The sequence below is a fragment of the Diospyros lotus genome, chromosome 3 (assembly GCF_014633365.1).
Source record: "Diospyros lotus cultivar Yz01 chromosome 3, ASM1463336v1, whole genome shotgun sequence".
NCBI lineage: Eukaryota > Viridiplantae > Streptophyta > Magnoliopsida > Ericales > Ebenaceae > Diospyros > Diospyros lotus.
Genome location: NC_068340.1, coordinates 22,677,641 through 22,703,503, shown reverse-complemented (window position 1 = coordinate 22,703,503; position 25,863 = coordinate 22,677,641). Strand labels below are relative to the sequence as shown.

General features: G+C 36.8%; 1 protein-coding gene across 6 annotated transcripts; it reads right to left on the bottom strand.

Moving 5' to 3' along the window:
- Positions 1-1,407: 1,407 nt before the first annotated feature.
- On the bottom strand, positions 1,408-24,096 carry LOC127797454 (probable isoprenylcysteine alpha-carbonyl methylesterase ICMEL1). Of its 6 annotated transcripts, none has more exons than XR_008022223.1 (12): positions 23,579-24,096; positions 22,621-22,697; positions 22,358-22,427; positions 22,174-22,254; positions 21,684-21,758; positions 16,304-16,405; positions 16,065-16,205; positions 4,770-4,835; positions 4,529-4,672; positions 2,714-2,890; positions 2,270-2,360; positions 1,761-1,801 (listed from the first exon to the last, which is right to left on the bottom strand). XR_008022223.1 is itself a non-coding variant. In XM_052330371.1 (11 exons), the coding sequence occupies exons 1-11, from the start codon at positions 23,902-23,904 to the stop codon at positions 1,640-1,642; spliced, it is 1,335 nt and encodes a 444-aa protein (XP_052186331.1). In that variant the 5' UTR covers positions 23,905-24,095; the 3' UTR covers positions 1,408-1,639. The 6 variants fall into 6 exon arrangements, 3 of the variants coding, with proteins under 3 accessions (XP_052186331.1, XP_052186332.1, XP_052186333.1); XR_008022222.1 differs by having other exon boundaries at positions 1,767-1,801; positions 2,460-2,890; XM_052330371.1 differs by lacking the exon at positions 2,714-2,890 and having other exon boundaries at positions 1,408-1,801; positions 23,579-24,095.
- Positions 24,097-25,863: the final 1,767 nt, after the last annotated feature.

The following is a 25,863-nucleotide window of genomic DNA, read 5'->3' as shown; positions in this document are numbered from 1 at the left end:
AAATTTAACTATGAAGTTCTGTCGTTCTCAAAATGTTAAATAAATCATAATTAATTTTCTCCTTCTCTTTTTAAATAATATTTGTAAATTTTAACATTAAAAATACCAAAAATCTACTAAACTCATTTAATTTCTGATATTCCAAAAATAGGGGGCATTACCACAAAAACCCATTGATTTGATATTAGTTAGTAGTATTCAAATTTCAGTCTTGAAATTGAGATTAATTGATATTCAATCTAATTCGATATTTGTGTAGGATAAAAAACAGATTCATACAATTATTAATTAATATTATATAATTATGATTATAATTATAATTTATAATAGTATATGATATTAAATATTAATAATATCTTTGTGGAGTTAGAAGTTAAATGTAGAATACTGGCTTTTGGTTTGGATGTTTTTTTGTGAAAATTTTTGTATGGGTATAACACATAATCATATTTTTTTAAAATTTTATATAAAAAATAAGAAAAAAAATAAATGTCTACATTCTATCCACATTATCTTTATCTTTTAAAAAATACGGGTTTTTAAAAGTTTCGTAAGGAGACTGAAACAAATTATCATGAAACAAATTATCTTATTTTTAAAGACATTCGAGTCAAAACTATTATATATCCAAAGTTGAGTATTAAAATAATTTTATTTTTTTTAAAAATTTTGTTTGTATCAAAAACAAATTCAAAATACCTCAAACCTTTTAGAATAGGTCCAAGTGAACAATGATTTAGGACCAATCATGTCCAGACTTTAATATGACATTTTTTGGAAATTTAGTCTTAGTTTAATTCCATCTTGAGTCGGACCAACAAATTTAAAGGAAAAATAAACTTGTTTCACTTTGAGCTCAATTAGAAACACATTAAGTCCATTGAGCGACTATTCAATTGATTGAACTAAGATGTATAGTTTAGTCAACTAAGACTTGGTAGACTGCCATATTTCAGTCCTTGGTAGACTATAAATTTTTTATCAAACTGAATTAATAGCTACTCTTAGAAACATGATTCTTTTTAAGTTTGAAACATGTGGTGGTAAATGACATTTATGTTGAGTCAATTTACCTACCTAAATAATAATTTAAGATATATAATTTAAGTATTTTGATAATTAACAAAACTGATGCGTTTATAAAAATATTTCACCAAAAAATGACCAAGAAAAATTAATAATTTAAAATAAAAAACTGACTTTGCGAGTCGACCTATACTATAATCGATTGTCAAAAGTTACAACAAAACTCTTCAACAATCAAATCTATTGTATCGCAGTCGAACCATAAAAGAAGTTTGCAATGTCCAATACATAATCAACTAGGGTCAACAATACGATTAGATAATTGCTCTTTTAATTTCCGACACTTGATGTCGTGCCTATGATCATTGATGTTTTAAAAACTTATATTCAACATTATAAATTTTATTTTTAATTTCAAATTTCATACTTTGCGAACACAATGTAATAACAAAATTACAGATTTTTTTTTTTTTTATTGGTGGGTGGGTTTTCATTGCAATGCTACCCCCCTAGATGGTTAAAATACAACTCTACAAATTGAATGTTAAATCAGAAGGCTCTGACGTGAATTTAGACACAAACTCTTCGTTAACATAAGTTGACTTGAAAATCACTAAAATGGGCTAACTTTTCGGGCCAATCTCAACATGAACTCAGGCACAAGTCGTCTTCTGGGAGGCGCCACTGCATCTTTTGCGAGAGCTTCAGAATCTCCACTATGAATGATAGAAACTAAATCTTCAAACAATTGATCTTTACCACCTCTCATTGGATCCTACAACACCAAACGGGCTAAAAGAATTGACAACAGAAATATGATTAAGATGAAAACAAATTTTTACGTATACAAATTGTTTGATATCAAGTTATATACCTAAGATTTGACCCAAACCAGTCCCAACTCTCAAAACACTCTCTTGCCCTGCACCTAGTCAGTAGTGATCTTGAGATGTCTGATACTACTTAGTTCTCACAAAAAAGTGCCACCTAAAAGTTGATACTTAGTTCTCACACAAAAGTGCCACCTAAAAGTTGATATTTGAACGATCAAGTAATATACCCAAAACCTCCTCAATAAATTATTAATGTGAGATTAAACTGTGATATATACAGATAGGTAACGCCATTTTCTTTTCATTTCCTCTTCATCAAGAAGTTCTTATTATAGGCATAGCCTTAAAGAACTGAAAAGAAAGGATTATAACTGTCTATATATGCTCTACTTCCAAGATCAGTTGGTTACCTGGAGAAATAAATCTGTATGGGTTCGACCTTCATAGAAAATTGAATAAGATTTCACTCCAACTCTTTGAAGAGCAGCAGAAAAATTCTTGCTGCACCAGTAAGTTTACATAGTTATTAGACACCAAGCTTTAATAAAATACAGGGACATCTGGTAGTGAACATCATGCTGCTATTTATTTTGATGAAACCTGTGGAAGATGCAATCCTATTTATTTTGATGATGTCAACACTGCTATTCCTTTTCCATTCTATGTCGATAGGCCTGCTCTGGGACTAGCTGGGCCTAAGCCAAGTATACGAATATGTTTGCATAACTTTTTGAATCTAATGTTCAACCTGTTTGAAGGCACATGCTTCATTGTTGCCAAACCATATACTTGTACCATTAATCAATAAGTACTGCCACAAGCAAACAATTTGTAGCAGACAAAATGTCCCATACCCAGAATAGCAGTCAGTTAAAGAAATCTCTAGTTTCACCCTTTCCTTGTGCTGAATAATTTTCACTGAGTTCTGCCACCATCTGCTTCACCTTCCCCTCCCACTTTGGAACCCATCAACTAAATGATATCATCTCAAAGCCACTAAATTTTGATCTATCTCTGCAACCAGCCCTTCACTGAATTTAAGATCATGAAATACACAAATATCATTTGATGCAAAATTGTCTGAAATAGCAAATCACTAAGCCAATTCCTATGCCCCTTGTACTATTAGCCTGACTTGGAATTACAATCAGTGGACTACCTTTTGTGATATACAAGACATACAAGCTTACATCAAGTTTTACAAAATTGAATTGAGAGCTGAAAACAAGAACAAAGCATATTGTACGAGCCTGAAATAAGGTACAGCAATGATAAATACAACCGCAATGTGCAATACACACAAAAACAATAATCAGAAAATATCATATTTGGCAACCAAGAAATCATTTCGAATGATGGGTGGATAAAATGTTTACATAGAGGAGTACTAAAACGTTGAACCCATCTAATACATTTTTTTTTAGTCACCCATCTGATACATGATGTATTCCATTTCTGTGTTTAAAACTAATATACACCAAGGCACTTCTTCTTGGATGTGGGTTCATTATATTTCCTATTACATCAAAATGATTCTGAGATCTCCAAAAGAACTTAAGAGAAAAAGATGATAAAGAAATGTTGACAAGAACTAAGAAGAGCTTCAACAGAAAACTATAATTTTATGTAACATATCATGCTATTAGGTAAAAATAATCTATTGATGACATGATTTCAGTAAAACAGATAACTTTTTATTCTATTGAAATTGCCTCTACAACTGGCATTAGAAAAAGTTAAAAAGAAAATAGAAAGGAAAAGAGGGTCAATCAATCACTGAAGGACAATATATTAAATTTGGAGATTGTGTATAGACCACCTGTCAGATCAAGAATGAAGTACATAGCAAATGAAAGCTGGGTCATTGTTTTTGTAGCCCATTGTTATGCATCAAAATTGACAAAGAGTTCATTTGCTATACTTGAAATCTTCTTATCAAAGAACTCATTGATAGTTATCACTTTTGAAGTGAAATTTCAAAGTGACATAATGATCCTAAATACAGGATCCAACTCTTATAGATGTTACCAAAGTAACATTTAATCAAGATGTTACCAGTAACTTAAGATCATAAAATAAGCGCATACTTGTTATAGGTAAGAGCAGTGAAAGTATCCATTCCTAGTAGTTATATAAGCAGGTACCATAGTGTTGCTAACTCAAGCAGGACAATCCTTGCTATTTATAATGTAATTTATGTCTGACTTTGAGCAAGAATAATCATCCCATGATCAGGAAACGGGACATGGGCAATTGGATCCCTACAAGTAACCCTGTAAACCAAAGCATTGTCATAGGATGGTTTGGGTCAACTAATGTCTGTGTGCTATGTATATATCCTCAGAAATACTGGTACACATTTTCAGGCAATTCCTCCTGGTTCAGCATCTTGGAATAAACATACCATCCTGACAGCTCTAATTCTCCCCATTTAGCTATATTTCTTACCATAAATTTCCAGGACAATCATTCATTTCAACCATATTTTGTGTGACATTATTCTATGACTGATAAGAAGGGTGACTGCATGTATTTCTTATTAAGTATGAATCAAAAGAACATTATGGAAAACCAGAAGCTTCTCCAAATGAAATTCAACCTTATTCAATTCATGTATGATAAAAAATTCCTATGAACTCAATACAGTTCATTTGAGAGGAGAAGCACACCTAGCATCTGATGGAATGGAATAATCTCCAGTGCCATGAAAAAGGATAACTGGAGGTAGGAGACCAACTGCATTTTTAATTTTAGGGTCCTGTACCATCACTTCAGGGGAAAATCGTTGCAAAGATTGTTCCCCCTCCATTATGCTGTACATGCAATACAACTCATGGTATCACATAGTATGTTGGGCACGAAACAGATCATTAACCACAACAATACTAGGGAAATGAAGAAAATATGAACCTCAAAAATATGGAGCGGTATAGACCTCGACTATGGAAGTGATCTACCAGGTTAAACAGATTGTACCTGTAGACCATTTTAAACAACATAAAAGTGAAACTTTCAACATTTTTATGTGCAAAAAAGGGAAAATTAGGAAAACATATCAACTTTATCTGAAAGTGAATTGCTGAACCAAATCCAAACAGGGGAGCAGTGAGGGCAAAATATCATCACAGTGGAACAAAAAGATTGGAGATACCATGAAACATGTAACTTTGTTACTTAAACTGTATCATAGTTACTTCTCAGATCAAGCAACTTTCAGATTTCAATATGCTCTTTTATTCATATAGTTGGTGTTATCTATTAATAGCAACCAACCTCTGGTACCAAGCATTGCATATTGAAATTATCAACCTATTTGACAATAGGTGCAGCAAAAGGCCCCATTGTTGGATTAGGGCAAACACAGATCAGCCTAGTCAATGCGCTCAAGCTTCAAATACAACATTCAAGAATTGTAATTAAATGAGCAAATCCTGGCAACTCAGAAGATAAAAATGGACTTAACCTCCTCGAAAAGCTTATAAAAACATCAATTTATAATTTATATAATAAGGCCGAAGTGGCTTCTAATAAAAATAAGGTGCATGAGACATAATTAAAAATAAAATATATATTTTTAATCGTTTGTCTAAAAGCGCATCTCTAATGCATGAGACTCCTTATTTTACGAGAGTCATAGTTATTAAAGGCATAAGGCACACTAGGGCACAAAGGGGTCTTGGAGCTTGAGGCACAAGTCGAGGCTCATCGAGAAAAAAATATAATTTAATAAAATATAGGCAAATAAAAAGGATAAAAATAAAATATAATAAATTAATAGGTATTCATCATCAAATTCAAACATAAACAATTCATAATCAAACAAAAAAATTCAAGAAAATAAACACAACAAAAATAACATCCAACATCAATCATCATCAATCATAAGATGATCTTCTCGATCATCATCATCATCCAAATTATATTAGTCGCTTCCAAAGTCTTCCTTTTCTTCTCTAAAATCAATATCTTCCTCCTCATCTCTAAGTGTTAGAGGAGCACTAATCTTTGACTGAGAAGAAGATACTTTTACCTTTTCCTTTCCCTTTGCCATAACACTTGTGTCAAGCCTCGAATATGAGGCTAGGCCAATTCTGGAATTATAAGGACAGATAGAGAAGAGAATTTGGAGGGAGAATTTGAAAGGAGAACGGAGAACTCAAGAGGGAGAGAAAGAGAGAACGAGAGGGAAAGAATCTATATTCTAATTCCTGATTCCCATCCTCTTGCACATGGCCTTTTATAGGCTTCTCCCCTCGGTTGTAATGTCATAATTGAATGGGTACAAACAGCTAAAGCTATAACTACTTAGTACAATAGGCTTATTCACTAACAACCCAATTACAATAGTACCCCTAGGGTCGTGACAATCCCCTCCCCTTGAAGTCTTTCTTGTCCCCAAGAAAGGTTAGTAGTTGGGTGGCTCGTGGGAATTGCTTCAACTGTTGTGGTAGGTATTCCCATGTAGTGTTATCCGAGTGCAAGTGAGTCCACTATACTAGAACTTGGGTGAGGGGCAGTATGCCCTAGTGGACCACTCTCTTGTCCACAATGGACAGGGGTTCCACTTCTACTTCAATATCTCATCTATTGAGGGTAGGTTTGGATTGGTGGCTGCATTAGGCTCCACTGACTTCTTTAACTAGGACACATGGAACACAGGGTGGGTTGTCACTGCTACTAGCAACTGTAACTTGTAGGCCACCTTGCCCACTTTGGCCTTTGTAGGAAGTGGTCCAAAGTATTTTGGGCTTAGTTTTGATGGAGGGCTCATAGAAAACGAATGTTGTAGAAATCTTTTCACCTTAAAAAACAGCAAGTCTCCCACATTGAAAGCTCTATCACTCATTTTCTTGTCTGCAATATGCTTCATTCAACTTTTAGCTATGATCAACACCCTTTTTAATAGGGTGAGGGTCTCCTGTCAGTTTTGCAAGTACTCTTTAGTTGTTGTCATGGATTCAGGGGTTTTATCTCAGCGAGTAGCATTGGGGTTTTGCACCCAAATAGTGCTTCAAATGGGGCTCTCTTGATAGCACTATGGTAGCTTGTGTTATAACACCATTGAGCTAAGGATAGCCATCTATTCTAGTTCTTTGGCTTAGTAAAGCACATGCACCTCAAGTAAGCCTCTAGGTATTGGTTGACCCTCTTTGTCTTCCTATCCGTTCCAAGGTAGTATGTGGTAAACGCGTGCAATTCAACCCCTAGGCTCTTGAACAATTCTTGCCAGAAGTTGCTAGTGAAAACCTTATATCGGTCCAATACAATGGACTTTGTGATGCCATGTATATTGGCCACCGAATCTAAGAATAACCAAGCTACCTCCTGTGATGTGTATGGATGAGTTAAGCTGAGGAAATGGATAAACTTGGTTAATCTATCAACCACCACTAAGATCACATCCTTGCCTTCTAATTTTAGAAGCCCTTCGATGAAATCCATAGAAATTCCCTTCCAAGCTTGTTCAGGTATAATGAGTGGTTGTAATAGGCCCGGGTGTGCCACCTGCTTATGCTTGCAGCGTTGGCAGGTGGTGCATGTTAGGACAAAGTCGACCACATCCTTCTTAAGGCCCGACCAGAAGAATAGCTGCCCTTACTCTTGAATGGCCCCCTAGGGGTGAATCATGGAGTGTATGCAAGAATCTTGCCTTCAACTCCTTGTCATCCCCCATAACTAATTTTCCCTTGAACCTGATTAATCCATTGGAGAGGGTGTACCCCTGATTCCCTGATGACTGAATGGCTAGCTGGGTTTGTAAGTCCCTTAGCCAGTTCGACTTTTCATAGTTGTCAGTTAAGTCCTTCACCCAATCCGGCACTATTGTAGTAATAACCTAGTAGGTCCCCTTTTCTTCCATCCTTGAAAGAGTATTAGCCACCACATTTTCTTTCCCCTTTTGGTACCGAATGATGTAATCAAGGTCCCTTTCCTTTGTAATTGTGTGTGCAGCCTTTATTGAAGCAATAACCTTAGGCTTCCATGGTCGGTCTTAATAATGAATTGGTTGCCCTCCAGATAATGTCTCTATTTATCTATTGCTATTATCATTGCATGCAGCTCCTTATCATACACACTCATCCCCAAGTGTTCAGTAGGAAGGGCCTGACTATTGCAAGTTAACGGTCTCCCTTCTTGTACCAACATTGCTCCCACTCCACTATCACAGGCATCTGTTTCCACCACAAAAGGTTTAGAGAAGTTGGGTAAAGCTAGGATTGGGGGTTGTGTTATGGCCCTTTTCAGTGTTAAGAAGGCTACCTTTGCTTGGGGGTTCCATTTGAAACTGTTTTTCTTGAGCAATTCTATCAAGGGTTTACTTAGTATACCATAATGTTGTAAGAACCTCTGGTAATATCTTGTGCCAACCCCAAAAATCCCCTTAACTCCTTGATGGTCGTGGGCCTACGCTAGTCCAACATGGCTGATATCTTCTTTGGGTCTATACTGATTTCTTTCCCAAAGATTACATGCCCTAAATACTCTACCTCCCCTTTTGCAAAGGTACACTTAGATAACTTAACATACAATTGATTGGCTTTAAGGATCTCAAAGGTGGTTTTTAGATAAGATAGGTGTTGGTCAAAGTCTGAACTATAAACGAGGATAACATCAAAAAAGACAAGTATGAACTTCCTCAGGTGGGGAGCAAACAGGGTGTTCATCAAGGCCTAGAAGGTAACTGGGGTATTGGTCAACCCAAAGGGCATGACCTTGAATTCATATAAGCCCTAGTGAGACTGAAAGGCTATCTTTGGGATATCGGCAGGTTCATTTTGGTCTAGTGATACCTTCCTCGGAGGTCTAGTTTGGAAAAAATGGTGGCTCCAGTTAGCTCATCTAATAGGTCTTTGATCATAGGGATGGGGAATTTATTTTTGACAGTGAAGGAATTAAGTTAGCGGTAGTCAACACACAAGCACCGTGAGCCATCCTTTTTCTTAACAAGGAGACTTAGTGAAACAAATGGGCTTTGGCTAGGCTGCATGATTGAGGCTTTGAGCATATTTTTGACATGTTTTTCAATTTTTATTTTTGTATAGGGGGTAGTGGTAGGATCTGATGTTCACTGGTTTAGAATTGAGTTTGAGATGAATGGAATGTACATAGGCTCTGTTAGGGGGTAGGGATGAAGGTTCAGCAAATAGATCCTTAAATTCCAAAAGTAGTAATTGTAAAGCATTGGAGTGTGGTATCTTAGCAAGGGACTAATCAGAAGTAGGGCTCTCCTGATTGTATCTCTCCTTCGTGTGCTCGGCCATCTCTATTTCCATGGCCTGAATTTAGAACATCTGGGATATTTGCCATCCTTTCTTAGACATCAATTTCTGTAACTTCTTACCAATGATCTTACACTCCCTGGCCTCCAGGTTGCCCACCAAAGTCAACTTTCTTCCTTCAATGTCCACTGTGAGTACAACTTTTAATTTATTGAATTCGAAGGGGAGGGGACTAACTGTCCTCATCCAATCTACTCCAAGAACAATATCACAACCTCCTAACTCCAAAATCTTCAGGTCAGTTGTAAACTCCTATCCTTGCATCAATCACTTGAAGTTAGCACACTTATAATGGTTATACATTTTGTTTCCATTAGCCACCATTACTAATAGGGGGGTAGTGGCCGTTAATTTGCACTTCAACTCAGTGGCAATAGCTTCATTTAAAAAGCTATGGGCGCTGCCACTATCTACCAATACCAAGAGTTTTTTCTTGCCCACCTATCCCCTTACCTTAATAATTTTTCCTATTAGGCCCCCTTTGAGTGCATGGATGGAGATCTCTCCTCCCTCATTCCTCAGTTCTTCCTCTAAGGTGTTCTTTGCACCCTTTTCCCTGTTTTATTCCTTTTCTTCTTCTACTTCTTCTTCTTTCTCTTCATCTATTCCCTCCATGTTCATCAACTATCTTTTGCGCTATTGCTTGAGCTATATCGATCCCCACACCTGTAACATAGCCCCAATTGTCTCCTCTGTTCCATAATGGTGTTTTTGACTGTGATAGCATTGGGGCTCACCTTAGGCAAGCCTAGGGCCATCCTTGCCATAGTAGTCCAATGGCTTCTTCCTTCGAGTTGGTTAAGAGCAGCCTGATTCTTGGTAATGCCTTGTTTCTCTTAAAGATGACTTCCAAGGTCAATTCCTGCAATCTCGCCTTCTCTGCTGCCTGTCTCACTGTAGCAGGCATCATCATCTTGACCATGGACCTCAGTTCATCTTTGAGGCCGTTGATAAAGCTTGACACGAAATATTGCTCTGTGAGGGACGATTGAGAGCTCCACATTAAGGCCCCTAACTCCTCAAACTTCTCCTAATAGTCAATCATTGTTCCCTTCTGCTTCAGCTTGTTAAATTCCTCAATTATGTTTTCCATATTCTTCTCCCCAAAACGTTTACATAGTTCCTCCACAAAATCAATCCACCTGGTCTCAACCCCTCTAGATCTAGCCCACCCTTGGTACCAGGAATCAACCGTATCATTCAGATAGGTTGTTGCCAAATTAATCCTCTAATTTTCAGCTACATTATAATATTGAAAAAATTGCTCACACCAGCGGATCCACCACCTCGGCTTTGATCCGTCAAACAGAGGTATCTCCAACCTAAGCATTGGTGTATGGTTGGAAGAGGGAGGGGCTAATTCCCTTACTTGAACTCCTTGCTCCTTATCTGGCATCTCCTCCGTCTCCATGACTCCTTGTGGCCTCAGAAGAATGCCTTAACCGACCAAGCCCGATTCAGAGATTGCCCGAGGAGGAAATTCTGGTGGTAATCAAAATTGAGGAAGGGATGATAGCATATTGAACATGTTGTTAATCCTCTAGCCATATTACTCCATCGTCTCTCCAATTCCTATCGCATACTCTCCCATGTAACTATTAAGTCCTCCCACATGTTCTCTTTTATCGCAGCCACATCCTCCCTACTTTGAGTGATTGCCTCATGCATCTGAGTCATCCTGAACTCCAATGCCTCCATTCTAGATTCCAATTGCTTCAACCTCATTCCTTCCGCCATGGCCGGCAACTGCATTGTAACTCATTATGCCTCCTGATTAGGGAATATCTGTGTTCCTGACAACTAATCGCAATTTCACTGTGATTTGATTGACACCTTTGATATGCACCAATCTAATTTCCTTATAAAGGATTGCTAACTCTGATACTAGAATGTCAAGCCTTGGATCTGAGGCTAGGCCAATTCTAGAATTATAAGGATAAATAGAGAAGAGAATTTGGAGGGAGAATTTGAAAGGAGGGAAAATTCGAGAGGGAGAGAGAGAGAAAGAGAGAGGGAAAAGAAGTTAGAGAGAGAATAGATATTCTCAATCTTGATTCCCATCCTCTTGCACATGGCCTTTAATAGGCTTCTCCCTTAGTACAATAGACTTATTCACTAACAACCCAATTACAATAGTACCCTTCGGGTCGTGACAACTTATTCCTTTGGCTAATCTAGTGTGATGGACACTCTCCTCAACTCCAGCAACTCTAGCAACAATACTCAATGTTAAAGAATCATCTTCAAACACAAAATCTTCTTCCTTATTTGATGATCCATCCATCCTACCCATTAACCCTTCATTACTATCATCTATGTCCTCCAGAGAGATGGGGTAAATGTGATCACTTGCATCATATCGACGCTTCAACGCTCGATTGTATTTTACAAACACCAAATCATTCAACTGTTGAGCTAGCCTATTTCTTTTTGTGTTATGAATATGTGAATTGATACATAACATTTTTAATGAGTATCTATTATTTAGTTTTTCAAGTAAAGAGTCTATGTTAGTTGTTACATGCTAAAAAATGCTCCAATTACGCTCACATCTAGATGCACAACAAGTAAGGCTAAGCACTTTAACTGCAAATTTTTACAAGTTTGGCATGGAAGATCCATAAGATTTCCACCATTTAGTTGTTTAGATGGAATAATTAGGTTGATGCTACATCTTATAAACTAATCTTAAAAATTAACTATGCACTAATTTAATTTGAAAATTGAAATAAATCACAACAAACTCAATTAACTAGGGATTTTGTCTTTCAATGTCGAATAGCCAACCATATGCCAAAAACTCCTCCAGAATTTGGATACAAAGTGAATTGCTCACTAATTTTGTCTTGCTCCTCATGGCTTGGAACCAACCTTTGCAAAGCTTTGTACAATCCCGTCATAATCTCTTCATCTTCAAAAGTATTTGAATTTGAGTAAACGAACTCTGGATTTAAATAGTGTCCAGCTACATGCAAAGGTTGATGGAGTTGACATTCCCACCTTTTATCAATGATTTTAAACACTTCATCATATTTTTCTTCTCTTTCCTCAAAGGATTTAGCAATAGTTTCCTTAGCTCTCTATCCATTGCCTCATAAATGTATCCCATTGCAGGTCTCTTTCCACCATCAACCAACCTAAGGACTTAGACTAAAGGACCAAATACCTTAAGAATGTAAAACAATGCTAGTCCAAAATGTTGTCATTAATATGGTGGTAGTCACTCTTTTACCCGTAGCTTCCTTAGCCCATTTTCTCATTGTCCAATCCTCTAAGGTGAAACATTTTTCTCAAATTTGCCTTTTGCTTATTTATTCTCAAAAATGTGAGATAAGCACTTGCAAATCTCATGACATTGGCTCGAACAAACTCCTTTTCGCTTGTAAACTTCCTCAACATATTCACCACTCCTGGTCTAACATATATATAACCATTCAATTGCATTGCCCTCTTTAATGTCCTACCAACAATAGGCATTTTTCCTATATCTTCTAACATTAAATCAATGCAATGCACCATACAAGGAGTCCAATATAAATTTTTTCGCTTTGCTTGCAACAATTCCCCTAAAAATTCAGAATTTAAACATTAACTAAAGATTATGAAAATGAATTGAAGATTTTGTAAGTAAATTCAAAATTGAATTGTCCTACCTGCAAGGACATTATTAGAAGCATTATTGGTGACAACATGGACAATGTTAAATGTTTTTCTCTCTAGTACGCTCCACCAGGCTATCAAGTAATTCAAACATTTTCTCCTCAATCTTTGAATAATCAAAAGCATTAATAGATTCCAAGAAAAATGAATCCTTTGGAGAATTTACCAAAAAATTTATCAAAGGTCTTGGATTCTTATTAGTCCATAGTGTTATTAAAGGCGCAAGGCGCACTAAGGCACACAAGGGTCTTGGAGCCTGAGACGCAAGGCGAGGCGCGAGCCTGGTGAAACTAGGCGCAAGTTAATAAAAAATAAAATAAAATAAAAATATAGTTGAAGAAAAAGGTATAAAATAGGTCCTAACTTCTAAAAATATTTTAACAAGCATGTTATAAAAAAAACCACTCTAAAGACCAAACATTTCTATATTTTCATCATTAGAAGCATCATCTCTAATATCTTATTCCACATCATCTACTCTTGTTGGATGATTTTGGTGGTTTAGAAGTGTGATAATAGTTTCATACATTTTTTTGGTAGGTAATATACTATACTTGAATTTGCATCTTTCTTTGTTTTGGTGACTTAATGTTGCATTTTGTTATTGCATGCCTTGAATTTGTTCAATTCTCCCTATCCATCTTCATCTAGTTCAAATTCAATTGGAGCATTTGAAGTATTAGCATTTTTACTTATTGTCAAATTTGTAGTTGAAGCAATAAATTTAAACCCTAAACAGTAAAAAATTAAAATAAAGTAACAAACAGTGAAATAAAAAGCTTGAAAAACAGCTAAAAAGCCCAAGGCATGCGCCTTTTCCTAAGGCGCCTTGGGCTGAGGCACGCCTTTTGGTCTGTGCCCGCCTGGAAGGCTTTCAGGCACCCAAGGTGAGCCTAGGCGCGCCTTTAATAACACTCCATCCATCAACCATAATAGAGCAACCATAAGACTTTATCATTTGTTTCACATCACCAACTTCCTTATGTAACAAAGGAACCCTAATCTTATGGTAACTTAGTGGTTTCATCCCAATGCTGAATTGACCAATAGATTCAACCATCAGAGCAAAACTAGGATAATTGACAGCATTGAATGGAATTGCTACATCATACATCCAAGCTTTATCTCTACAAGCTTTCTAACGCAATTCCTTTTTACAAACTTCAATCATTGTAGTTTGTCTCATCTTCTTCCTATCTTGCTATACTTTCTTCGCACTAGGAGTACAAAATACATCCATTGGCCTTTTTACTTTTGGATTTTTCACATTGAAAGACTTACTATTGCCTCTTTTGAACTCTTAATTTTAAGTCCAACAATATCATCTTCATCTACATCATCGCCAAAAGCATCCACATCTTCAAAATTTGGAATAAAACTTTTCTCCACACTCATTGCATCTTTTTTCTCCATAAATTCCTTGATTTCTACTTTGATATGTGGTGGACATTTTGCACAAGGTTTAGTATTATGGAATCCTCCAACAATATGCTCTTAGCTCTATAAATTCCTCCCTTTGTAATTTTTTTGCAAAGATTACAAATTAGATCATTTATGCTATTTGGCTTGGCAAGATTTCCATGCCAAGTTTTTTCAATTACCAGCAGTGCTACCACTAGAAGACTCCATAAAAGGCTGAAATTTAAAAAAAAAAATTACTACAATGTAAAATTCAGCATTTCCCCACCTACTAACTAACATATAATATTCTCATGTGTTTTTGGTTAGTAATTTCCTATTGGCAGCATTTTGGTATTCATTAACAAACTATTGCAAAATCAATTAAATGCTACAAAATTAAATTTAATCAGAACAATATGTATTTTTTAGTCTAAAAAATTAAAATTTTGATTATAAAAAGAAACCTGATAATTAAAATGTATAATTCTGAAAAAAATAAGAACTTAGATTAACTAATACCCACAATTGTAAATGGTAAAATATTGAGAAAAAAAAAACAAAAGGTAAAAAAAATTCAGCAACATTTCCTCTTAATAATAGTGAAAACCTTTAATTTTTAAGAAGAAAAAATAAAAGAGAGAGAGAGAGAGAGGGAGGCAGAATCGAAATAGAAGAAAAAAGAGAGAGAGAGGGATGAGATGAGAGAAAAAAAGAAAAAACATACCTATTTCAATGGTAGCTGGTCCTTTTTTGTCACCAGCCGGCCAATCTTGTTGAAAGAAGAAATGTAAACTGCTATATGGTATTGCAAGAACGAAGAGAGGCCTTTAGGTCTTTGGGTCTGTCTCCATCGGGTATTTAGGGCTGGGTTTTTTCATTTTTTTTTAAAATATATATATATATATATATATTAAAGATATGAGAGGTGTGCCTCTCACCTTTGCTGAGGTGTGTGCCTCAACAAATAGGCGCGCACCTCTGTAAGGCCTCCTTGCCTTAGGGGGTCTAAGGTGCAGGGGGCTATGCCCCTTGCGCCTTATGCCTTGCACCTGAGGCGCACATTTCACAACCATGATGAGGGTTAGAGTAAGATCATTTTTTTTTTCAAGGGTTGGGGCGGGGGTAGGCTAGGTTCATTTTTGTATGTATCTTTCCCCTAGTTTCTTGCAAAGAAGCTATTTTCACAAGTTGAACTCATGACATCCCAATCATAAATGAAACCTTACTTTTTGCTACCAACACTCACCCTTATTTTTAACAATTATCAATAACATATAATATTCTAGATCACCCAAAAAAACACTAATTTAACATCAAACATAGGCAACAACTCCAAGCTTTAGTCCCACTAAACATGTTACTGTGTGGCTTCTAAACTTCTTCCATTTCATCCACTCCTCTTATAGGTGTGTCCATTAATCTTTTTCTCACATATCCAAGCCATCTAAAACATGCCTCACACATTTTATCTTCAACAGATGCCACTTCACCTTTTATTGCACATAACCTTAAATACAAGACTTCTAAAAAAATGCTGGAATTAAAAAGATCAAAACATGAAAAAAGCATAAATATTGACAACTTCAAACTTTCAATCAGACTCATTCAACATTAGACATACCATGAGGTGTATCTGACTAAGTATTTTGGGATGTCCCACAAGATGGCATGAATGGACATGTCATATGATATGCCAACTATGTACTATTTTTTATGTAAGCAAGCATGTGTGTTGGATACAGATACTACATTTAGAACCGTGCAGTCTTCCTAAATTATTCCCATGCTACCATCCTAGTTCTGTCCAAAAGAGAAAAACATAGGAAAGATATAAGAGAAATTTTGAGAAATATGAGAATCTTACCCTCCAGACAAACCAAAATATGCCTTTATTTGAGAGACACTCCAGGAAGTGCTCTCTCCTTCACCAGCCGCTCTGAATGCCTGCTCCAAGAGAGCACAAGCAGCAATATGGGCACCAGCTGACTGTCCCATTAAATATATCCTATTTTACCACAATCAAAAGATGGAAAACTTAGCAACAATAAATTTTGATGCAGCTATTTTTAAATGGTGAAGATGATGACAATGGGAAGTTGCTACCTGTTAGGATCACCTCCATATTCAGCAATATGATTGCACACAAATGAAATACCTTGAGAAGCATCCTTTACCATATCACTAATAGTTCCCTGGGGAAAATTTCTGCAGACAAGTGTTATGAGGTAATTAACTAGTATGTACTTCTGCATGTAAAAAAAAAAAAAAGATTCACAGGGTTTCCACACAACTAGAGGTGCAATGCAGAAAAGATAAAATGAAATCATGCATAAGTATGACGTTTATGAAATTTTTTGTAAAGGTTGAAACAAAAGTATACTCCTCTGCATGGAAACCTTCTAGAAGTTTACATTACATATGGCACATCTGGGACTGAAAATCTAAGATCAGTTCTATTAACTGAAGCCAATAACCTAACAACATATGCTACTTAACTGCAATGTCACGGCCTAAGCCTGACAATTCTCTTCCTTCCAATCTGATGAGAATTAGAAGGATTAAACACAAGAATAGAGAGCAGAATATATACAAGGATGGGGAGAACAGAGAGAAAAGAGAGAGACGATTCAAAATTTTGATATTCTTGTTAACCAAAATCCATCCCAAGGATGGGGAGAATATATACAAGGTGTTTGGAAGAGAAGATTCTCCTGCCAGGGTGGACCCTACACCCTTACAGCTATAACAAACTTGATACTCTCCTAACCTCCTTGCACATGGCAGTAACTAACCTCTACATTAGTAATTACAGCAGTAAAAAGTAAATAAAAATGAAATGATGAGCTATGGTAACGGGTCCCTTTTCGTGACATTTCCGCCCTCCTTAACCAATTTCTTGTCCTCAAGAAATGCTAAGGAGGCTGGCAGTTCTTGGGAATTGCTTGAGGAGATCCAGAAGGTACTCCCAAGTGCTGTCATTAGACGAGCTGCCCTGCCATTTAACCAAGACTTGAATAAGAGGAGCCCCATGCCTGTACACTACCCTTCTCTCCAAAATAGCTTCAGGTTCCACTGTCTGGCTAGCCTCTTTAGGAAGAGTAGGCAAATGCAGAACTCACTGGTTGTGCCCTAACTGACCTCTTTAGGAGCGATACATGAAACACATGGTGAATTTGTGACCCTGTAGGTAGTTGCAAGCGGTATGCCACCTTCCCTACCTTAGCTTCCATGGGAAATGGCCCATAGTACTTTGGACTAAGCTTGGCTGCTTTCCCTCGAGTGATAGACTTCAGGTGAGGATACCTCAGCCTCAAATACCAAGTTTGTCACGGCCTAAGTTTGACAATTCTCTTCCTTCCAATCCGATGAGAATTAGAAGGATTAAACACAAGAATAAAGAGTAGAAAACAGAGAGAGATAAGGGAGAAAGAGAGAAGAATGAGGGAGAGTAGAGAGAAAAGAGAAAGACGATTTAGAATTCTGATATTCTCGTTAACCAAAATCCATCCCAAGGATGGGGAGAATATATACAAGGCGTTTGGGAGGAGAAGATTCTCTTGCCAAGGTGGGCCCTACACCCTTACAGCTATAACAAACTTGATACTCTCCTAACCTCCTTGCACATGGCAATAACTAACCTCTACACTAGCAATTACAACAATAAAAAGTAAATAAAAATGAAATGATGAGCCATGGTAACAGGTCCTTCTTGTGACATGCAACAAATTTATATATGTTAAGAAATCCCTGTAACAAGTATAAGCTGCTTCTTGTCCATAACAAGAGAAAGTATTCATTGTGTGTTCATAGAATTTTGAGGGTAGATATATTCTAATTGGACAGAAAGGTTGCAAAAATTTCAGCATGCTTATATGTTGAAGATGGGACACCATTGCATTATTTGCAATTACTAAAGAATAGAGATTTAACAAGCTAGAAGAAGAAGAACTGCAAAGAGTGATTTGCAGTTCAATTTTTATATTGAATGTTATTAGAATTATTAGTATAATTGTTCATATTTTATGTGTGTTTTATTTGTAATTATTAAGCCTTGTAATCAGCCATAGGTTAAGCTCATAGATTAAGGCCCATTATCATTATTATAAATAGTAAGCTAAGAGAGTCTAATCTCTTATGTTTTTCTCTCCTAATTATTTTCTCACATAGTATTAGAGTAACCGGTGAGAAAAACCCTAAGCCACCATTATGTATCTCTTCTAGCAGTTTCCAAACCCTAAAAAATCCTCTTTTTCTCTCTCTTTACCACCACTGTCAAGACCGAAACTCCACTATCCGGCCACCGGTTGCCAGCATTGCCGCCACCATAGGGTTCGCTATCATCAAATCGGCCAACCACCGGAGACTCATCGCCACCATGAGCCACCAAACTTTTTATGGCCCGTTGCCACGTGCGTGAGAGCGCATGCATCATCAAAATCTTGCCGTCTTCCCACCAGAACCTCAACGGAGCCTCCTAAACCCATCCTCAGTGTCCGTTTTCCCAAAAACCATCCTGATCTACGTGTATCAATTACCCAACAGCTTTTTAAACACTAGAGTTTCAATCTATTCGCTTGAAACCCACCATGTCGTCCTTGAGTGATGCCAACTCTATTCCTGGTGTCTCGTCTGCATCTCAACTCACCATTTCCAACATAGGGACCCATGTTATCATCTTTGACAAACTGATAGGGTCTGCTAACTATCTCTCATAGGCAGTCTCTGTCAAGATGTGGTTCAAGGGGCAGGGACAAGTAGGCTATCTCACCAAGAAGGCAAAGGATGTTGGCGCAGCCAACAAGGCTAAATGGGAACAGGTTGATGCTTAGTTGTGTAATATTTTATGGAATTCCATTGACAAATCTGTTTTGCAACTCTTTCAGCCATTTGAAACTTGTTATGAGGTTTGGAAGGAAGCCGCTAAGTGTTATACCAATGACATTTAGCATCTCTATACTGTTGTTTACTCTATCAAGAACATCCAGCAGGGTCAATCTATGAAATCCTATCTGGGCTAGATGCGTTCTCTCATGCAGGAGTTTAAAGCTCATCTTCCATACACTACTTCCAAAGTCGGTCATGATTCTCAACGAGAAAAACTGTTCATGGTCCTTACTTTATCCGGTCTCAAGTCCGAGTTCGAGGTTGTTCGCCATCAGACCTTGATTGGGTCCACTAACCCTACTATGAAAGATACATACAAAAGATTACTTAATATGGCTGGTAGTTCTTCCTCTACTGGTGCTTTTACTCCTCTCGAGGCCTCTGCTCTTATATCTCAAACTTCAAGTGGTAATTAGGGCCAGTCCGGTAGCCACTCTCACCCTTAGTGCAACTTTTGCAAAAAGAAAGGGCATGAAGAAGACAAGTGTTGGAAGAAGCATGGTAGACTAGCTACCCCTCCTGCATATCAGACATCCCAAGCGGCTCACGTTGCATAGAGTGACCCTAGTCCAACATCGGGCCCTCCAACAGTAACCTTTCCTGCTACTGACTATGAGACTTTCTTGAAATTCCAAGCATCTCAACAATCTACTGGTAATCCCATGGCTTGTGTTACTCAAAGCCCTTCTATTGAAGCCATGTCACATCCTAGTTGGCACCAGGCTATGTTAGATGAGATTGCAGCCTTACATTCAAATGGTACTTGGGATTTGGTGCATTTACCACTAGGAAAGACTCACGTTGGTTGCCAATGGATGTTCACCCCTAAAGTGGACCCCGATGGACAGGTGAATCGTCTTAAGGCCCGCTTGGTTGCCAAAGGTTTTACATAGATCCATGGGTTGGATTACAGTGATATCTTCTCTCTTATTGCTAAGATGGCCTTTGTTTACCTATTTTTTTCTATGGCTGCCATGCGTCATTGGCCACTTTATTAGCTAGATATTAAAAATGCATTTCTCCATGATAATTTGTAGGAAGAGGTTTATATAGAGCAACCACCTATTTTTGTTGCTCAGGGGGAGTCTAATATAGTATGCAAAGTCAAGAAGTCTCTTTATGGTCTGAAACAATCTCCACGAGCGTGGTTCAGCAGGTTCAACATTGCGATTCAAGCATTTGGTCTCATTCGGAGTGAAGCTGATCATTCAGTTTTCTATCGACACTTCTCTTCTTTATGCATCTACCTTGTTGTTTATGTGGATGATATTGTTATCACATGTAGTGATCAAGTTGGCATACAAAAGCTAAAGGAACATCTACATCAGCACTTTCAGACCAAAGACCTGAGCAGAGTTTGATATTTCTTGGGTATTGAAGTTACACAATCAAGAGATGATATCTCAATCTTTCAGAGGAAGTATGCACTTAACATCTTAGAAGAAATTGGTATGGTGAACTGCAAACCGGTTGACACTCCAATGTCAAACTCTTGCCGGGACAGGGGGAGCTCTTTTCAAATCCTGGAAGGTATCGAAGATTGGTAGTCAAGTTGAACTATCTCATAATCATTCGTCCTGACATTGCTTTTGTTGTGAGTGTAGTTAGTCAATTTCTCAATTCTCCATGTGATTCTCACTGGGATACTGTTATCCGAATTCTGAGATACATCAGAAGAGCACAGAGTAAAGAGCTACTCTACGAGGATAAATGACACACAGATATTTGTTGTTATGCAGATGCAAATTGGGCAAGATCTCCTTCTGATTGTAGGTCAACCTCTGGGTATTGTGTTCTTGTAAGAGAAAATCCAGTTTCTTAGAAAAGTAAAAAACAAAATGTAGTAGCTAGATCCAGTGCAGAGGCAAAGTATTGGGCTATGGCTAATGCAACTTGTGAGCTTGTCTAGCTTAAGGAACTTCTACAGGAACTCAAGTTTTGTGAAGTGTCCTCTATGAAGCTTGTTTATGATAATCAGGCTGTCTTGCACATTGCTTCCAATCCAGTGTTCCATGAACAGACCAAGCATATTGAAATCAACTGTCACTTTATTAGAGAGAAGTTGATTGAAGGTGTTATTGTTACAGAGTTTGTTAACTCTAATGATCAACTTGCAGATGTCTTCACTAAGTCTCTAAAGGGTCATCGAGTAGAATATATTTGTAACAAGTTTGGTGCATATGATATCTATGCTCCAGCTTGAGGGGGAGTATTAGAATTATTAGTATAATTATACATATTTTATATGTGTTTTATTTGTAATTATTAGGCCTTGTAATCAGCCATAGGTTAAGTCCATAAATTAAGGCTCATTATGCTTATTATAAATATTAAGCTAAGAGAGTCTAATCTCTTAAGTTTTTCTCTCCTAATTATTTTCTAACAAATGTAGTCAATCAGTTCCAAGGAAATGTTCACATATCTAGATAACTCAATATTTGTGGGCATTCATTTGCAAGATTAGCAATTCTTTGATCACATAACTCATAGAAGAATTCTCAAGTTTACATTTGTAGGCTGCTCTCATCCAGATCAGACATTAAGCATGACGGCATGTAATGTGAACATAGCAATTAAGACTTTTAAGTAAAATCATCACCTATAATCTATGCAGGCAACCATAATGTCCCTCTCTGATAACTGTTTCCCTAAAAGAGAACCCCATGCTTTGTATCTGCATCAACAGAAGGCTTCAGAATATGTTGAGGAAAAAAAAGCATGATTGTAAGGGACAAGACCAGAGTAATTTCCATTAGAAAACTTGCAAAACTGCCCCCTAAGACTGTCAACTCAGACAACATGTTATACATAAATACCATTTATGAAAAAGCTCCAAAATTTTATCTTGCTTCCAGCTCTAGTTGCGGACTTGCTTTATAAATGTTGTTTATTCCTGTTCTGTCAGACTGAAACACCTTTATTATTCATTACAAATAATCAACATCTTTCATAATTATATTAATCTAAATATGGGGGAATCATTTTCAAAGTTTTAACATAAGTTGCCAAAGATGACAGAATAGTCTAATCTTTGAAATTTGAGCCTTTTTAACAGCCAACTTAGTAGGAAAAGCAATGCAATCAGTTACCCAATAATCCAGGCTCCACCAGTTACAAATGCAACAACTGGCTTTGGGCCATTGTTACTTTTAGGTAAATATAGATCAAGCCTGCACAATAAAATTTTCATCATTCATCACATGATATTCATTGAAATCCACACAAATTTATTGCATTCAGATGGACAAAAAATAAATCAATTAACAAACGTACCTATTTCTTGGTTGATCACCATAAACTATACCTCTACGAACCTGGTTTGAAAAGAAATAGTAATACCCGACTGCATAAATCAGCAAACTAAATTATTCTTTCTTAAAGTGAGCACTACACAGTGCTAACAAAATCTGAAAAATGAGGCCTCCAGAATAACAATCCTTAAAATGTGATATGATATGCAGAAGAATAAAATATGCAACCATGAGATGTTGATTCAGAATACTGGCTGTGAAGAAAAACATAGAAACATGGCAAACCTTGTACAAAACCAGGGAAAAGTAGAAAAGCATAAAAGCCCAGGGCAATAAATCTTGTGATCCATCTGTAGCCTACCCTGAACAAAAATAAATGATCAGAAGCACCTAAAAAAGTCCATTCATACTGCAATACAACTACGGTTCCAATTCAAGGAAATCATACAAACAAAACAGGAAAAAAGATTCATCCAAAATATCCTTTTCTTCAAACTTTTGATTTTTCTGGTAGGTATTTCCTCTTTTTTTTTAGTTTTTAGATTTTATGGTAAGTATGTATACATTTTGTTGCATCGCACTCTAAATTTTAAATGTTACACATACTAAAGCATTCAAGAAAACCAAGGGTGCTACTATAAACAAGAGGATGTCGAGGGACGGAGGAGGCTAGGTTAGCTGAAAGATGGTTATCGGTTCAAGGACGTAAGGTGACCTTGTTTTTTCAGGGTAAGAAGGGGTAGAGAAAATGCCTTAGGCCAGTGTTCGAGTACTAGGCGCTACAGTGCTGAAGAAATCTATGCTATACTCCCAGGAAAAGCTCGAAAACCAAATCTGTACTGGAAGAAATTTACATGCCATCAGTCATACAACAAAACCAAGGGTACTGATCCTTTTATTGCCACAGTGTCTATCCACAAATTGAACTTGTACTTGATGATGGCAGATTTAAATCTCACGGCATAGCACAGAACAACCGCCCCTATTTGTCTTTTCCTACTGCTTACAACCTAATTTCAAAATGGTGTGTAGGCATCGGATATTGAAATTTTTTTTTGCGTGATACGACTCAAATCATGTTGCCGCACCAAATGTAACCAAAACAAAGGAGAAACTCACCCAAAATAGCAAACCTTTACACAATTGCAACAACTTCCCGCTTAGCGGCACCAATATAAGCAATCATGAACAAAGCATCAACGTAGAAAAACAAAGCGACGGAGATGGGAGTGCGAGATCTCACCCAAGGTACCCCAAGAGATTGAACCCTAGGCGAGTAACCAGATACGTCTCGGACGCAGCACGCCCCACACCCTCACGGAACGCCTGACCACGGCCCCGTCGGACGCCAGCGCCGTCAGAAAGCAGACAGAGAGAGGTCGCGCTGGCCGTCCGGCGTCGGCGTTTCTGATAGAAACCTGTGCCGGCACAATTGGAGGCTGTGGCGGTGCCGGCGTAACTCGAAGATTTAGCCAGAAGAGGCCTCATTTCAGCAGCTTTATCTTCCTCAATCCGAGGAGCAACGACAAGACGCGTAAAGGATATATCATCCTCCGATCTCGGCAACATTGTGGTCTCCGCTCCGCCGCTGTCCGTAGCGATGCACTCTGTGGCTGCGTGTGCAGAAAGTGCGGGCAAGCAATCGAATACCTAACAAAATACAGTCGCCATGTTCTCCAGCGTTCTCTTTTCCTTCGTTGTCGCAGAGAGAAAGAAGGACAGCGAGATAGAGAGAGAGAGTTACAGTTACCGCTTTCGCGATTGAATTGCATTGTGTGGATGGAATTTCATCCAACCGTTGATGGACAATTTGAATTTTCTGAGAGAGGAGAGAGAGAGAGTTGTTGTTTTTTTTTTTTTTTTTTTTTGGGGGGGGGGGGGGGGCGGGGGGGGATGGACGTATGTGTTATACATCAGAGGTTGTATTGTTAAAAAGTAAACAAAAAATAAATTAAAATTTATTAGGTAACCATGGAGAGTTATAATTCAATTTTTGTAGTTTTAAGTAAAATATAAATAAACATTAAATTTAGAGTGGTAGTAAATTTGAGAATTTTAAAATTTGAAGGTAATGAGTTTAAAATTTATTATTAATTTTTTTTTTCAAACAAAATATATAGAGAATATTTTGATAATTCACTTTATCGACAAGATTTTATAATATTTTTTGTTACTAGAACACAACAATAAATTTATTTGCTAAGAAATTTGTCTTCAAGTTGCCAGGATTTTGCAAGAAATAGATTCTCAAAGAAAGTAGAGCATTTTTCACTCAAACACTTCATCAAATTATTAAAGAATGTAGAAAAATTGCGGAGCTCTTCAATAAGTCCAAGTGCCTTAGCTAGGAGAGTTAATCCTCCCTTATTTGTAGTTGAGTTGGGGGAGTCTGTGATAAGTATGCATAATATTCCAAGATTGATTAGGGTTTTAATGGTTGTAAATAAGTCTTATCATTTATGCAATTCTCGAAAGAGATTTCAAAGGTATGTGTTTGCACGTTTGTCTTGGAAATATCTCGTGGGAAAAGTCCCATAGGGGATGAGTTTACGAACTTCAATCAAGAAGATCTTGGAGAAGTTCGAGTGTAATATCCTAACATTTTGAAAATAATAATAATTAATTTTATATTTAAAATATTTTTTTGACATCAATTAGAAATTATAATTGAGAAAACTAATTAGTGAGCTAACTTGAAAAATGAAATGTTAAGTAAATGGGGTTAGAGTTAGTATGCTAAGTTAAAAAAAAAATGTTAAGTAAATGAATTTAGAATTAGTGGGCTAAATTGAAAAAAAAATGCTAAGTAAATGAGCTTATAATTAATGAGCTAAGTTGAGAAATGAAAGGCTAAGTAAAAGGGCCTAGAGTTAGTAGGTTAAGAAAGTGGGCTTAAATTTATGGACTAAATGAAAGAATAGTCTATTCAAAATAAGATTTAGTTATAAATAATTAAAGTAAAAAATAATTAAAGATAGTGGGTGAAATAATGGAGAAATGTGAAGACAAAGTAGAGTATGGACAAATAATCAAATATAATGGTGAATTAATGGAGAAATGTGGGAGACAAAATATGGTGTGGATAAATAATCAAAGATAATGGGTGAATTAATGGAGAAATGTGGGAGACAAAATATGGTGTGGACAAATAATCAAAGATAATGGGTGAATTAATGGAGAAATGTGGGAGACAAAATATGGTGTGGACAAATAATCAAAGATAATGGATGAATTAATGGAGAAATGTGGGAGACAAAGTTGAGTGTGGTCAAATAATCAAAGATAATGGGTGAATTAATGGAGAAATGTGGAAGATAAAGGAGAGTATGGACAAATAATTAAAGATTATAAGTGAGATTTAGTGAAAAATAATTAAAAAATGATAAAATAATAAAAGATAGTGGATCACTACAATTATATTAAATTTAATTCAATCTCTATAAATAGAGAAAATTTAAAAGATTGGAGGAATTGAATTAGAAAGAGAAATGTTGTAAGAAATAATTATTTGAGAGTAAGAGAGAGATT